This window comes from Chelonoidis abingdonii, chromosome 10, assembly GCF_003597395.2.
Source record: "Chelonoidis abingdonii isolate Lonesome George chromosome 10, CheloAbing_2.0, whole genome shotgun sequence".
NCBI lineage: Eukaryota > Metazoa > Chordata > Testudines > Testudinidae > Chelonoidis > Chelonoidis abingdonii.
In genome coordinates this window covers 54,581,224-54,597,595 of record NC_133778.1, presented here as the reverse complement: position 1 = coordinate 54,597,595, position 16,372 = coordinate 54,581,224, and the positions used below count along the sequence as shown (strand labels likewise).

The 16,372-nt window shown below is 46.2% G+C and overlaps 1 protein-coding gene across 1 annotated transcript in view; it reads left to right on the top strand.

The window, feature by feature from the left end:
* Positions 1 to 16,372, top strand: part of EPC2 (enhancer of polycomb 2) — a 102,208-nt gene that overhangs the window by 54,798 nt on the left and 31,038 nt on the right. Inside the window, exons 7-10 of the mRNA XM_075070240.1 lie at positions 10,179 to 10,370; positions 11,338 to 11,427; positions 14,848 to 14,993; positions 15,108 to 15,451. Coding sequence (XP_074926341.1) covers positions 10,179 to 10,370; positions 11,338 to 11,427; positions 14,848 to 14,993; positions 15,108 to 15,451 — 772 coding nt within the window. The remainder of the gene's footprint in view (positions 1 to 10,178; positions 10,371 to 11,337; positions 11,428 to 14,847; positions 14,994 to 15,107; positions 15,452 to 16,372) is intronic.

The following is a 16,372-nucleotide window of genomic DNA, read 5'->3' as shown; positions in this document are numbered from 1 at the left end:
TGCACATCTGCGGAAGACTTTTAGCCAGCAACTCATGCGGGCCGAGCAACGCCCCTTAGAGTGCGCCGCCTACTATGGCGGATTAATATGATACCCTGCCGAGCCGCCGGCCGACCTCAGTTCTCTTGCCGCTACTCTGACAGTGGGGAAGGAGGCGGTGTGAATGGATATGAGCAAACCATCTCGAAGAACACAGTTACAAGGTGAGTAAACCGTGTTTTCTTTCTTGAGGTTGCTCATATGCCATTCCAGTAGGTGATTCCAAGCCTTACCTGAGCAGTGGGTCGATGAGGAGGTCGCAGCGTGTAACACAGCAGAGCCGAAGGCTGCATCATGCCCTGGACTGTTTGACCAGGCATATGGGAGCGAAGGTGGCACAGAACCAGGCGCTGCCCTGCAGACTTCCTGGACGGGTACTCGCGAAGGAACGCCGTCGATGAATGCTTGGGTCCTAGAGAGTGCGGTACATTGCCCGACGGAGACCGGCCAGGTCGTAACAGCCGTATCCAGGAGGTCACCCACGAGGAGATCCTCTGGCGAGGAGACAGGCCAACCCCGTAACCTGGGTTTCGCTATGGACAAAAGAAGCGGGATTTGCAGAACGGCTTGGTCCGTTCATATAAAAGGCGAGCGCCCTACGCACGTCTAAGGAGTGCAACGTCTGCCCCGGAGACGAATGAGGTTCGGGAAGAATACGGGAGGAATATTGTCCTGGTTGAGATGAAAGGCCAAGACAACTTTGGGGAGAAGCTGGGTGCGGCTTAGTTTACTTGCACGATGGACACCGTATACGGGGCTCAACCACGAGGGCGTGAAGCTCTGACACACCCTAGCACGAAGTGATGGCCACCAGGATGCCGTCTTCCAGACATTGAGAGAGGAACACGGAGCCACGTTCAAACGGGGGGGAATAAGACGGGACAACACCAGTTCAGATCCTAAGGGGCTGCGGCGGACCTGGGGGTAGAGCACGCTCCAGACCTTTAAGAATCTAGCCACGATGGGGTGTGAGAAGACAGAGCAGCGCATCTGCTCCGGGTGGAAGGTAGAAGATAGCGGCTAAAGTGAACCTGGAGAGAAGGACACCGCCAGGCCTTGCTGCGTGAGCGACCAAAGGATAATCTGTAGACGATTGAGATGGAAACATCGGTGGGGTGGAAGCGCGCTCTCCGGCGCACCAGCACGTAAAGCGTTCCATTTGGCTGAGTACGTCGTCCTCGTAGACGGTTTCTAATCTTCCAGAAGCACCTGCCTCACTGGTGAAGGGAGCATGCACTCGGACTAGTCAGCACACGCAGACCAGGCTGAGAAGTGCAGAGAACGGAAGTCCGGGGACGAACTGGCCATGTCCTGCGTGATCAGTCAGGTGAAGAGGCAGGGAACAGAGTCGACTCCGACAGATCAGCAGAGAGAGAACCAAGCTCCGAGGCCGAAGCCAGAGCATTCAGAACCAAGCCAGGCCCTGTCCCTGCGCACCTTCAGAAGGCCTTGTAGAATCAAGGAGATGAGGGAAACATAGAAGAGGTGCGACGCCAGTGAATCAGAAAGGCGTCTGCAACCGAGCCGGTTCGCCGACCTTGGAAAGAGGCAATAACCTGGGCACTTTCTGTTCCTGCGGGAGCAAAGGTCCATATGGGGAGCCCCCACCCCGAATGAGCGCCAGTGGCGATGTCCGGTGAAGGGACCATCGTGGAGCAAAAGGACGGCTCAACCGATCCCGCCAGCGGTATTCCGACCCCCGGGAGAAAGGAAGCAACTAGGTGAACAAGTGGACTATGCCAAGTCCACACGTTATTGCCCTCCTGCAAAGAGAGGAGACCTCGTAGCCACGTCTTTTTACGTAGTAAGCCGTCGTGTGTTGTCGTGAAACCGAACGCATCAGCGACCTTGGATCTGCTGACGGAACGCCTGACAAGAGTTCATGGACCGCGCCCATTCTGCAGTATATAGTAGGGCAGTTCGGGAGGAGACCAGCGGTCCATGGCGTCGCGCGGCACCTAGGGAGCCCCCATCCCCAAGTCCGAGGCGTCCGTGTCAGGGACAGCGAGGGACTGGGGCGGATGGAGGAAGCCCTGCACACACGACGGACCAATCAGCCACCACTGGAGGGAGTGGAGGACGTCCTGAGGAATCGTGACTACTGTATCAACGGCGCTTGGCCAGAACGAGCTGAGGATAGCCAGAACGAGGGGCCGAGCGAGCGAGCACGGTGCCGTGATGCAATGTGCAAGCCGCCATGGCCCAGAGTGTCAGAGCAAGTACGTATGCGGATCTAAGGTGCTGCCTGCAGCCTGTGGATGATGGCGTCAACAGCCTGGAACCGCGACAAGGGAAGAACCCCGGCCATGTGGAGTCTAGAACGGCTCCGATAAACTCTATCCTCGGAGTAGGGTTAGAGTGGACTTCTCGGCATTGAGCATTAGCCTAGGCCTGTGAAAAGGCGCTGCCAGCAAACGATGCAAGACTCGCCTCTCTGAGGGTCCCCGGATAGCAGTCATCGAGGTAGGGAACACATGCACTGACTGCGACGAGGAAGGCGGACTACGCATGCTTTGGTAAACCGTGGGCAGCCGAGAGACCGAACGGGAGGACCGGAATTGATAAGCCGGCGCGACCAACGAACCAAGAACCGTCATGGATGGGAAAGATGGCTATCTGGAAATAAGCGCTGCATGCTTAGCGCGTACCATCTCCGGATCCAGGATGAATACTGGGCCCCAGACACCATCGACATTCAACACCTTGAGCTGATGACTCTCGACTAGTCGAGGTCTGAACTCCTTTGGCCTTGGGTCAGAAGTAACGGGAGTAAGACCCCTGCCTTCTGTTCTGGAACCTCCTATGGCCCTTTGTCGCAGCGTTCGACCCCTGCGAGGACGGACTGTCTGAAGGGTCCCTAGAGGACGAGTGAGAGGGGGGGAGGCGTACGTAACAATCGTAGGCGGTACAAGCCGCAACGCGCGAGGACCCAGCGGCTTTGAATAAAGCGTCCCCCTGGAGAAGAACGAGATGGTGGAGAAGGGCGGAGTCGGTCCGGGGGAGACTGTACAGCACACCCTGGGCGCACCTTCAAAACGAGGCTTCGGCCGAGTAAGCTGCAGGACCAATGGCCTTGGCCCCCCTGGTTACCTCGATGTCCTGCACCTAGCCATTCCTGTTTCGCCGCGCTGGCAAAGTCTTCCTGTGCTGGCTGGGTACAGGCTATGTTGCGTAGTTGGCTGAATGGCCTACGACGCGGTGCGCGTACGCATCCGAGGGGCACATAATAGCCCTCTTGCTTTGAGGCTTTGCCAGGAGTCTGTCTGATCCAAAACAGCCCTGGCCCTAACGGAAGCACTGTGACAGGTTATATTGAAGTTCCGGAGAGGCCAGAGACCTGAAGCCAGAAAATCGGCACTACGACTCGGAGGCAGCCCTGGCGCAGTCATGTAGCCGGTCCAAGAGCGCCTGAGGCGGGCGCCGACCTTTTTCCTTCATCAGGGAGAGCAGTGCTTTCCTGATGAAGCGTCCTGCGGAGCGTCTGTAATTTATCAGCCGCACCCATGGTTTGTAGTGGTGCTGATGCAGCAGAGCTGCTCGTTGGGAGCTCGCATGCGGCAGGCGTGTGAATGACTGCAGACAAGCAGTCACACGCCTCGCCCTCCTAAGACTTTGGGGCCCGGGAGCTGATGTTGCTGTCGCCTCCTTCATTCACAATTGACTACAGGGACACGGGGCGCGGATGACATATAAGTACTCACATGCCTTCGATAGGACCATGTATTTACGCTCGAGCACCCGAGCAGGGAGGGAATGGAAGCCGCGTGACTGCAGATGGTGGTGCATTGGCTTGATGAGTCTATTAAGGGCGGGAACACGTGGGCCATCCGCGACGAGGATCTCACGACAGGTCCTCCGATCTCGAGACTCCTCAGCCTGGATTTCATATTGGCGCCACGCCCTGAAGACCTGTCGCCCTGGAGGGTGCACGCGCGGCGTGTACACCTACTGGAATGGATATGAGCAACACATCTCAAAGAACAACAGTTACAAAGGTGAGTAACCGTGTTTTCTCTTGGGACAGTCTTCTCATGAAGCAATGCACTGTAGTGCAGGAGAGGATGAGGCTGTTAATATTTCCTCTTAATCCAGAAGTCCTTCTGGTCCCAGATCACTGTTGATGAATGTGAAGCCCAGAATTAAATTCAGTAAAGTATAAAAATCAGTATAAAAAAGCAGAGAAGACCTTGAGGATTTCTATTGCCTATGTGCCTGATTTTAAAAAAAACAAAACAATCATTGTAACAGGAGCAGCTCTGAATTCCTGAAACTGTGGTTGGCCTCTATGAGAAGCCTCATCAAAGCCAGGGAAAGAAAAGAGGTGAAAGTAGAGGGAGGAAGGAAATAGGAATTCCTTTTTGCTTTATTGTTTCCACTTGGGACAAAGCAGAATCAGAACTGTGCACTGAATGTTATTTGGACAGATGGTTGTCCTTTTGCTGAGGTCTGAGAGGAAATGACACATCAAGAAAGAGAAAAATTAAGCAGTGGCAGACATCAGAATCCACGCATTTAAAATACAGTAGAATACATCATCTGTTTTCAGGTTTTTTTAAATGTGGGGAGGCGACTAAGGGGGGTAGATTGCTGCCACCATTTTTCTGTTAAGAAAGAAATATGTCTGTCAGAGAGACCCTGCTTTCTTCAAGTGCTTGCTCATATCGATTCCAATTAGATGTGTGCGTGCACGTTCGTTGAAAGATTTTTACCCTAGCAACACTAGCACCGGATATATACCCCTGCCGACCCAATGGCCCTTCAGTTCCTTCTTACCGCCCGTGACGGTCATTGGAACTGTGGAGCGCGACTTTGCTGATCTCCACATCCCTAGCTACTCGTAGTTCTTTGCTGTTTAGTTCTTGTAGTGAGCTATAGTTAGTATTGTATTTATAGTTAGTGTATATAGTTTATGGGGGGATCGGGGATTAGCCCCTTTCCTCCACCCTGGTACAGGCCCATGCCCGAGGCACCGGGATTCAAACCGTGCTCGGCGTGCCAAAAGCCGATGCCAACAGGGGATCCTCACAACTCCTGCCTCAAGTGCCTAGGGGAATCTCACCTTACTGACAAGTGCAGCATCTGCTAGTCGTTTAAACCAAGGACGAAGAAGGAGCGGGACTTTCGATTTGAAACAGCTCCTCATGGAGTCTGCACTTAGTCCTGCAGCGTCAGTACCGAGCGCCCAACAGACTGCTTCTATAAGGAGTGCCCCTTCGGCCCTGGACCGCTCTGGTACCAAGAAGGAGCCCCGACACTGACCCCTACTGGCACTGACATCTGCTCGGCACCACTCCCTGTCCCCGAGACCCAGGAAGCAACATAGCGCTCCAGCTGCTTCAGCTCCACAGAAGAAGTGCTCTTTGAAGACGGTTCGTCCAGCACCGTCCTCTGCCGCGGCACCGTCAACTGTGGTACCGCCGATTTGTGGCTTCACCGAGCACGGCACCGTCGATTCCGGTCCCACATGGGCCATTGAGTTGGTGCCTGACAGCTCCCTGGCTCATGCTGTAGTTGAGCTTGCCCTCCCTTCTACACCGGAAACCTTCTCCACGGCAAGGGAGCTCATCGCCATGACGGAGTTGACACGGCCTCAACCGCTAGCACCGCCTGTGCGGATCATACAATTCATGGGAAAACTGGCCCTGGTAAGGCCACCTTCTGTTGGTTCAACGCAGAGACGTTGTTCAAGATCACGGTCTCGCAGACACTCTGGATCACGCTGTTCCCGCTCCCGGCACCGCTCACAGTCCCGGCACCCTCTCCGTCACGGTACTGGTTGCACTCGTGGCACCATTCGACATCTTGTTCGCCGGCCGGATACTCCTAGTACTGATCTGACTCATGGCACCGCTCTTGGCACCATGTATCCTGCAGTCGCTCCAGACGAAGGGACTCGAGATCCCGGTCAACCTCCCGGCAACGCTACGGTAGAAGGTCCTGGTCTTGCTTGCGGTACCGTTATAGCTCCCGGTACCGCTCCCCGGTGCCACCTGAGATGGAGCATCCAGAACAATGGCGCCCTCCCAGGGTCTGTCGGCACCGCCGTGGCCATCAAGACACACATCGGTGTCATCGCAGGCTGGTAGCGCATCCTGTTCTCAGGAGCGTGACTCTGACGTCCCCAGCCATATATTTCCAGAGAGTCAGAGCCACGAACAAGGGCCTCATCACTGGTCCTTCTGGACACCATGGACATACCACCAGGCTCAGGGTGCTCCATCAGTGGCTCCACAGTCGGCCCCGTCAGAACATCGGGTACCAGAGGCGACAGTAAGCTTCCCCCCCCCCCATTATGGGCATGGATGAGGCTCCAATACCATCTGCAGACACCCAGGTTCCACCTGACACAGATGTCGCTCCTCAAGTGCAGGAGCCCCCACAGGACCCCCTGGTTCTGGGCCTCTCCTCCTCCTCCTCGCCTGATGAGACGGTGGCGGGAACATCCTCCTCAGGCCTTCCACCAGTTGATCTCAGGGCCCATCAAGATCTTTTGAGACGAGTGGCTGAGAATATGAACTTACAGGTGGAGGAGGTCTCTGAAATAAGAGGACTCTGTCGTGGACATCCTATCGGCTGATGCACCTACTAGAGTGGCTCTTCCATTTATCTGCACCATACAGGCTAATGCGGATACCATTTGGCAATCCCCAGCCTCGATTCCACCTACAGCAAGAGGAGTAGAGAGAAAATATATGGTCCTCTCAAAGGGATATGAATATCTCTACATTCACCCACCTCCTTGCTCTTTAGTGATGCAGTCGGTGAACGAGAGGGAGCCTCATGGCCAGTAAGCCCTGGCTCCTAAGTCAGAGGAAGCTAGACGCATGGACCTTCTCACTCAAGGCCTCTGGTCGCCTCAAGAGCTGACCTTACACATCAATGTGCAAGAGCTGAGAGCGGTGCATCTAGCATGCCAGGTGTTTCGAGACCCTTTCCAAGGCCGTTGTGTATCTGTGTTCACGGACAACACAACGGCTGTTTTACATAAACAAGCAGGGCGGAGCACGCTTCTCCCTTCTTTGTCAAGAAGCTGTCCACTTCTGGGACTTTTGCATAGCCCACTCGATTGATTTGGTAGCGTCTTTTCTCCCAGGACTCCAGAACACTCTAGCAGATCCTTCCTGTCTCACAAGTGGTTGATTCTTCCAGACATCATCCATTCTGTTTTCTGGAAGTGAGGGTTTCCCCACATCCCTTTGCCTTCCGAGAGAACAGGAAATGCCAGGTGTTCTGCTCCTTCCAAGGACGCTCCCCGGGCTCTCTCTCAGATGCATTCCTGATCCCATGGAAGAGGCACCTACTCGATGCCTTCCCACCATTTCCGCTTGTCCACAGAGTCATACTCAAGCTCCACAGGGACAGAGCCCACCTGATCCTGATTGATACAGTGTGGCCGAGGCAGCACTGGTACACCATGTTGTTCGACCTCTCAGTGGCAGACCCGATTCCCCTGCCACTCTGGCCGGATCTCATAACACAGGACTTCGGCAGGCTTCACCATCCGAACCTGCAGTCTCGTCACCTCACAGCATGTTTGCTGTGTGGTTGAGCCAGTCTGAGTTGCGTTGCTCTGCCTCGGTCCAACAGGTGCTCTTGGGCAGTAGGAAGTCTTCTACTAGGATGACATATCTGGCCAAGTGGAAGCGTTTCTCCTGCTGGTGCGCTCTGCGTAACTCAGTCCGCAGGCAGATGTCTGTTCCTACTGTCCTGGACTACCTCTGATCCCTGAAAGAACAGTGCCTAGCGGTCTCTTCCATAAAGGTGCATCTGGCAGCCATCTCCGCCTTCCACCAGGGGAAAATGGCCGATCAATCTTCTCTCACCCTATAGTTTCAAGGTTCCTCAAGGGATTGGATCGTTTGTACCCTCAAGTCAGACGCCTGACCCCTACCTGGGATCTCAGCCTGGTGCTAGCCAAGTTTATGGGTGCTCCTTTCGAACCAGTGGCCACCTGCTGTACCTTTCCTGGAAGACAGCCTTCCTCATTGCTATTACTTCAGCAAGACGAGTATCTGAGCTTCGGGCCTTGACAGCGGACCCCCCATATATGGTATTCCATAAGGACAAGGTACAGCTGCGACCACACCCCTCCTTCCTCCCTAAGATGGTGTCTGCCTTTCATGTCAATCAAGACATCTTCCTCCCAGTCTTTTTCCCGAAGCCACACCCATTGTGTCGGGAACAACAGCTGCATACCCTAGATGTTCGCAGGGCTCTCGCCTTTTATATCGGGAGAACAAAACCCTTCCGAAGGTCACCTCCAGCTCTTTGTAGCTGTGGCAGACCGGATGAAAGGCCTATCGGTCTCATCCCGACGAATTTCATCTTGGGTAACATCCTGCATCCGTACATGCTATGATTTGGCTCACGTTCCAGCTAGCCACCTCACTGCCCATTCTATTCGGGCTCAAGCTTCATCTGCCGCCTTTCTGGCCCATGTTCCCATCCAGGAAATATGTCGGGCAGCTACCTGGTCATCGATTCACACCTTTGCCTCACATTACGCATTGGTTCAACAGTCCAGAGATGATGCAGCATTTGGCTCAGCAGTTTTGCATTCTGCAAGTCTCACTCCGGCCCCACCGCCGAGGTAAGGGTTGGGAATCACCTAATTGGAATCAATATGAGCAAGCACTCGAAGAAGAAAAGACGGTTACTCACCTTTGTAACTGTTGTTCTTCAAGATATGTTACTCATATCCATTCCAAACCCACCCTCCTTCTCCACTGTCAGAGTAACCGGCAAGAAAGAACTGAAGGGCCGTTGGGTCGGCAGGGGTATATATCCGGCGCCATAACGGTGCCACTCCAGAGGGCGACCCCGCCGACCCACCGAGTGTTGCTAGGGTAAAAATCTTCGGACGAACGTGCACGTGGTGCACGCATACCTAGTTGGAATGGATATGAGCAACACATCTCAAAGGACAACAGTTACTGTTACAAAAGGTGAGTAACTGTCTTTTTGTAAAAGTATATAGGTCATGGACGCACTTCAATTTTATAGTAATGAAACAGCATTTATAAATTGAATTGACAAAAGCATATTGCAGGAACTTATTATATGATATTCCTAAATTGTTTGCCATTTTGCTTCTTAGATTGAGTCCAAAATATGATTTTATAGTATTATGACTATGAATTAAAGTTTTTATTTAACACTAGTGACATCTAGTGGTTAGTTAAGTTAGTTTCAGGCAGTTACCTTTATTCTGTTACAAGAATTTATTTACCTTTATACTGTATGTGTGTGTGTGTGTGTGGTTAGTTTTTTTAATTAAGCCAAAGTTACAGTAAAACATAAACATAGTACATCTTTTACTTGCGTAGGATCAGGTTAATTACTCAAAGATCCTGGCTAACAATTCTGTTTTTCTAGCTAGGGAGCCCTCCTGAGCGTTCTAGGAGTGACCAAATTTCTAAATACCTATCCATTGTACTATGTTTATCAGTTATTAAAATTACTTCCATTGTTTGCATTAGCTACAATCCAACATTGATGCTGACAAGTTAAATTCTTAGAGAAACTTTTAGTTTCCTCAGCGACCAAACTGTGTCTTACTTGTAACAGAAGGGTAGAGAGTGAGGATAAGTATTGGTTAAAGTTTTAAAGTATCTTGAGAGTTCTGAAGTTTAACTGTTGCTATAAGCATTTGTTCTTGAATAAAGTTTTTTATTTAATTCTGATCAGGCTTCATACTGTAGATTAATCTTGCTGAAGTAAGCTACTAGAATGAAATAGTAATAACTATTAGCACGGGATTCTAAACAAAATGAAAAGTGATGAAATGAGAAATAAATCCAAATCATCGTTCTTCATTCCATATCCCAAGCAAATTTAAAACATTTAAGAGAATTGCATGTCTTGTGACTTAGGAGACTGAGTTTTGAAAATAATCAGAATGGGATTTTCAGCTACAGGGTATTGAATTGATTGGTCCAAAAAACCACAACACCCTCTGTAGTCTAAAAAAGAGATTTGTTCAATATAAAAGATATTTCAGTGGTCCTTTTGTTTAGCTCTGAGATTGCAAACAATAATGGCTTCCCAAATGTATGTTTCAGGAAAAGAGATAAGTTTTAATGAATTAAGGAATATTACGTTTTCTTTCTCTTTTCCAAAAAAACCTTCTTTACAAACAGCATCCTCACCACCCATCTCTAAAGGAAGACATGTCAGATGTTGTCCGTCAAAAGAAGAAGTATCCAAAGAAACCTAAAATAGAGAGTGTAATAACTCCTCAGCAGCCCACTACTGAGCCGTTGCCTGTAATCAGTAAGAGTGACATTAAACAGTATGACTTCCACAGCTCAGATGAAGACGAATTCCCACAGGTAATTTTTAACTAAAATAAAATACAAGTTACTTATAACTGGGGAAAAAAATAAAAATTGACTTGAGTTGAGGTGATCTAACCTCAAAAGTGGGTATTTGGTTCTCCTGATAAGAGATGTTGAATAGTTGGGTTGAGACAAATGCTTATATAGCATAGTTATGTAAAATAATTGAGGTTGGTTCTGTTATTTTGACTAAGATAGAGGGCCTTAGCAATTAGAGGAGGGGGTTGGGAGGTAGATGTTATATTCCTGACACTGTTCCTAAAATGGGTTAATAATACTTACCCAACTTTCTAAAGAGCTCTGAGATCCCTTGAAGAAAAGCTGTATAAATGCCAAGTATGTGAATGCCTTATGTGGCCATCAAGTTTTTATCTCAAATACACTGCATTTTAGTGAAATCAATGTAGGTGTTTGTACACCTGCATTTTAGAGGACCGTCTTCCACCATCTGTTTTTCTGACACATGCTGCTACCAAAATAGCATATTATAAACTATATTGGAAATGCTTTCTCATCAGTCCTAGATTTTTTTCTTGATATTTCTGATATGATTTTCTCAATTTTAAGTGTTAAATAGATAACATGGGATGGCAGTTTCGACAGCTGTGGTTCAGTGGATTAAGCACAAAACTGGGAATCAAGAGATCTGGTGGTGTTGCTGATTCTCCCACTGATTTATTGTATGACCTTGGAGATGTTACTTTACCTTTCTGTGCTTCATTTCCTGCCCCCCACCCCCCCAAAAAAAGAGTTAAAAATTTTTGTCCATCTTTGTAAGCTCTTTGAAAGTCTCTGAATACAAAGCACTACGTAAATGCAGAGTAGCATTACTCAGTATACAGTCAAAAAGAGTTAATTGCTTATGATCTATATTTAATTATTAGTGGCTTTAAAGAGGCTGTGAAGTGTCTCTAAATTGTGGATAGTATGATTATAGAGAGTGAATTTGCTTGTGCTTTAGGTACCCTCACCAGTATCGGAACCTGAAGAAGAAAATGATCCCGATGGACCTTGCGCTTTCAGAAGAAGAGCGGGATGCCAGTATTATGCTGTAAGAATTCTTGTTGCTGTTTTTAATAGTGTACTGGCAGTAAGCTAACATTAAGAGGTGTGTCTCTGTCCGAGACAAGGAATTAGGCTGTTTGTTCAATCCAAAGAAAATCTTCACAACAATCTTTCATTTTGGGCTTATTTTTCTTCCACATCTTTCTTCCTCTTTTCTTACTGTATATTCAGTGAGTGCTTCAAGATAATCTGTAGTACTTCCAGCTAGTCAAATCAACCATCACTGCTAGGAAACAGGGAGTACTGCTTTTCTAGTTCTTCCAGCTCCTTTTTCCCCTAAGCCTTCATGTTTTGGCACAAATAACAAGCGTTCTGAGGTGGCACAGAACCCTGTATATGCAATATGATAGCACATGTAATTCACGTCTGCACAAACAAGGTGGGATGTGAATCTATCTTGTAGTCTCCTGCTGTGTTCTAACTGTCCATGTGGACCCTGCTGATGTACACTGATAGTGTGCTTTGGTCTAGACCTGTTTCAAATGCCAAGTAAATGTTTGTAGACAAGCCCCAAGAAACGGTGAGCTAGATCTATTAATGTTTAGGACAGCTAAAGAGATTTAAACTGAAACCATGTAGAGTCATCTAAGTGTAAAATGCAGAAGTTACTAAAAAGAATGATATTTGTTGTAACTGCTATATAAATATACTTTGTGAGTCAAAGAACTTAGGGTTAATAGAGATTTATTTTTTATAACAAGATGCTGCTTAAATAGATTAATGAGTACTTAAATTAGAGTACTTTGCCCTTATACCGGAGGTCTTTCTTGAACACTAATCTAAAATGTATATGTGCAGTTTCATCAATTATGCTCTTTTTTTTTTTTTTTGCTTGAAATAATTTAATTTTAAAATACAAATGGCAACTAGACTACCTCTGAAAGGTCTTTGGTGTACATTCTAAATGGAAATATCAAAAACTTCATGTAAAAGATCTCTTAACTGTTTAGAATAAACAGTGTGTGAAAATTGGCTCAGTTCAGACACCAGATAATTTACTTAGGAAGATTACTATGCCTCAAATTCTTGATCACCCAGAATGATCCAGTAACTGGGAAAACTTAAATGACAGTCTTTCTTTCCCCATCCTCGGGGGGCCCACATCAAATGAGCTGTAAGAGGACTATTTAAAAAAATTATCATCCAAAGAAAGACACTTATTCATTTTTATATGTTTATAAAAATGCCTTTTGTGCATTCTTGTTTCACTAAGTATTAATACATTTTTCTGTAAGTGAATATCCTTTGAGATCATCCAGATTCTTAAAGAAGAGTACAAAATCCTTTGAAGGGGTAGTATAACCTCACAGACACAGGTGGTGCTTCATCCTTCAAACTTGAAGCAGTTTAGCAAACTGTCCAACCATAAGTGTTGCAATATCTCCTCAATAGTGTAGGGATGGGAGAAGAAGAAATAAGTGACATTATTAGAATTTAAAATACTCATCAGCACAAACTAAAGAAGCTTCTGCTAAAATATATATTTTTTTCAGGTCCTGAAATTCTTTTTTGCCTTCAGAAATTCACTTGTTTTGTATAGAATATGTTTTATCAAAGCATACTTCTGTGATTTTCTAGATAGTGTGGATTTTCGTAAGATAATACAATTCTGTTATTCCTTTATTGGTTTGAAATATCGAGAAAAGAAAAACCTGAGCCTTAACATATGAAAGCTTTTATTTTACATAAGCTCTGTATGCTTTTGTAAATCTTAAGAAGTAAGCTTTACTCTGAAATTTTTTGCACTTTTCTTCCTGCTCTGTGCACATGCTGCTGCATCACAGAGGGAAAATGTGAGGCCAGTGTGATTTGGAAACTGGCTGACTCAGTCCTTGGATCTTGAGACAGATGTCTTGATTTTGAAACTGTGGCAGTGGGGGAGATTTTTAATCCTCTCAGTTTACCTGACACTGATAGCTTCATTAGTTGTAAGTGTTGATCACCTAAAACTCCTTTTTGAAATCAGTGGTAGCTGTAGATGCTTAACACTGTCAAATTCAGTCATGGATGCATATAGTAGAACAGGATTGAGACTAACCCTGTAGTGCCATATCGTCTTAGATCCAATGTCATTGAGATAACTCACCAAACAGTGAGGTGAGGTTGGTGAGGTGTCTACTGCAGAGGAACCCACAGGCAAGCCACCACCATACCTTCAGAATGATCCATTCTCTTTGCTTGCCGCACTGAGACATAAGAGGCTGGGTAGTGACGCACAATCCTTTTTGTAAGTTTAATCTTAAAATACAAGTATTTAAAAGACATCATATTTAATTTAAAAAAATCATTTTTAATTACGTTAACTTCCCTGTAATGAACTAGGTTGATTGGTGCAGAGGACAAAAAAGTTTTTATACAATATCCAGAATATAGAATATGTACTCCGTAAAAGTCTGCTGGAGGATCTTTGGTCTCAACTAAGTAGATCAGATGTGCTGTCTTGTCTGCAAGTATCCCAGCAGTCTCCCAAGTGACTTGGTTCCTTCTTTGGACACTGTAGGTCGTGAAGCTTTCTGTATTTGTTCCTCTTATTTTCCCATAGGTTTTCTTAAGTGCATCTTAAGGTTCTGTAGCCTAAGGTGTATCTTAGTGATTTCCAGGTTCCTACGGGTTATCAGATGTTGTTATTCTAGTGCTCTTCTACTTTGCAGATACTTAAAATTGATCTGGCTGTTGGCTTGTATATTTGCATCCAGCTCCGGTTCCCTAGTTTGTTCTTCAATTTTGCTGAATTTTCTGAGTGCTGGCAGCAAGTGTCATCCTTGCTTGGCCACTAATTTAGTCATTAGATCCACTCAGCCCTAGAGATTTAGCTGCAGCTTCCTCCTCCTCCGCTCTTCCAAAGCAAAATGAATGATTTTTGATGGCACTTTTTTTTCTGGTGCAATCAAGAAAGGGGATATGTTATGGCACAAACCCCCTCCCAAAATTGTCACCTCCTTGTCACAGAGTTGTCTGACCCCTTAGTTTTGTGATCTGAACTTTTACTAGTTGGAAAACGCAAGAGTTGACAAAGTGGATCAGACCATGGTTCATCTTACCCAGTATCCTGTCTCTGACAGTGGCCTGTACTAGAGTTTCAGGGGGAATGTACTGAACAAGACAATTATGAAATGATCCAGCCCTGTCTTCCATTCCCAGCTTCTGGTAGTCAGAGGTTTAAGGTCACCCCGTGCATGGAGTTGCATCCCTGACCCTCTTGGCTAATAGTGATTGATGAACCTGTTCTCCATGAACTTACCTAGTTCTTTTTTGAACCCAGTTATAATGAGAGCATTCCTCCCTGTTTCAGCCATAGGTAGTGTTGTAAAATACTTATAGGAAATGGTATTATACATTCATAGTTTTCTTGACCCAAACATATGCCATAAATTTGTGCGAAATTGAATTTTCTTCTCCTCCACAGCCTCGTTTGGACCAAACTAATTATTCATGTGAGAATTCGGAACTGGCAGAATTGGACAAGCTGAGGTACAGGCATTGCCTCACAACCCTTACGGTCCCAAGAAGATGCATAGGATTTGCAAGAAGACGAATTGGCAGGGGAGGAAGGTAGAGTGGTATTGCTTTGATTATTTTGACCCTTTTAACCTTCCCATCCTTTAAATAGAGATCACATAACTAATGTCTGTTAAATTGTTTTTTGTTCTTTTCTTTTTAAATCAGGGTTATAATGGACCGAATATCTACAGAACACGATCCTGTCCTGAAACAGATAGACCCCGAAATGCTAAATAGTTTTTCAAGCTCTTCCCAAACTGTAGACTTTTCTTCTAATTTCTCACGGACCAATGCTTCCAATAAACATTGTGAAAACAGACTATCCCTTTCTGAAATAATAAGCAATATCAGATCATGTCGACTGCAGTGTTTCCAGCCAAGGCTACTAAATTTACAGGACAGTGATAGTGAAGAATGTACCTCAAGGAAACCAGGGCAGACTGTGAATAATAAAAGAGTTTCTGCAGCATCTGTAGCTTTATTGAACACCAGCAAGAATGGCATATCAGGTAGGCAAGGATTTGAATTGTTGTGGAACTTGACATTTACATCTCCTGTGTTATCCCTGGGATTGGGCTGACAACATCATCAGTGGGGCTATGTGACCAAACAAGTACAAGTAAAAACTAGTTATTTTGAAGGTTTGAGATGCACAAAATCTTCACAAAAACCAACTTCAAGTTTCTGTAAAAAAAAAAAAAAAATAAAATAAAAAAAATAAATAAAAAAAAATTGGGTAGATAAAGGCCAGATAATGTGTTAGATAATGCAGATTTGGGTATTTATGAATCAAAAAGTCAGGAATTACCTGTGTTTCAGTGCTGCTGTGCTATGCCTCCAGTTGCTGAGATTGAGAGTTTTGAACGTATCTTGTTAGCTGAACCACTGTGTAAGGAAGGAAAAATACTCCTTGTAAGTGCAAAACAGCATTTATTTTAAAGGGCTTATTCATCTGGCTTTCATATCCTGCTGAAGCAGAGAGAAAATAGCAAGAATATGTCGATATAAAGCACTGGAGTTGTAATAGCAGTGCAATAACTATTTTTTTGTGTGTATTGACTCCATTAATGTATATGAGTAGTGGGAAGATTCCGTTTGAGGGAATACCAGTTCTTGAAGTACAATATATCTACATGTACCACAGTGTGACTGTCACTCATTAGCTACAGGAGAAGAGTTGTCAGTGGTATCTTGATGATAGTCATGAGTAACAGATGCATTATTTTCATCCCATGAAGTGACAGTTTGTTTATAGCTTTTGTGGAAGGTCATCATTTTGTATAACTAACTTTGGTGAAGTAGTCTTTGATGGGATGTTTTGTGTGCAATTATTGACTATTTAGGAATTCTTTCTTCTATTTTAAATTCTCCCGCTCCCCCCAAACTTTAACATGTATAAGTGGCATCCAGTACCTACATGTAACTTAGTT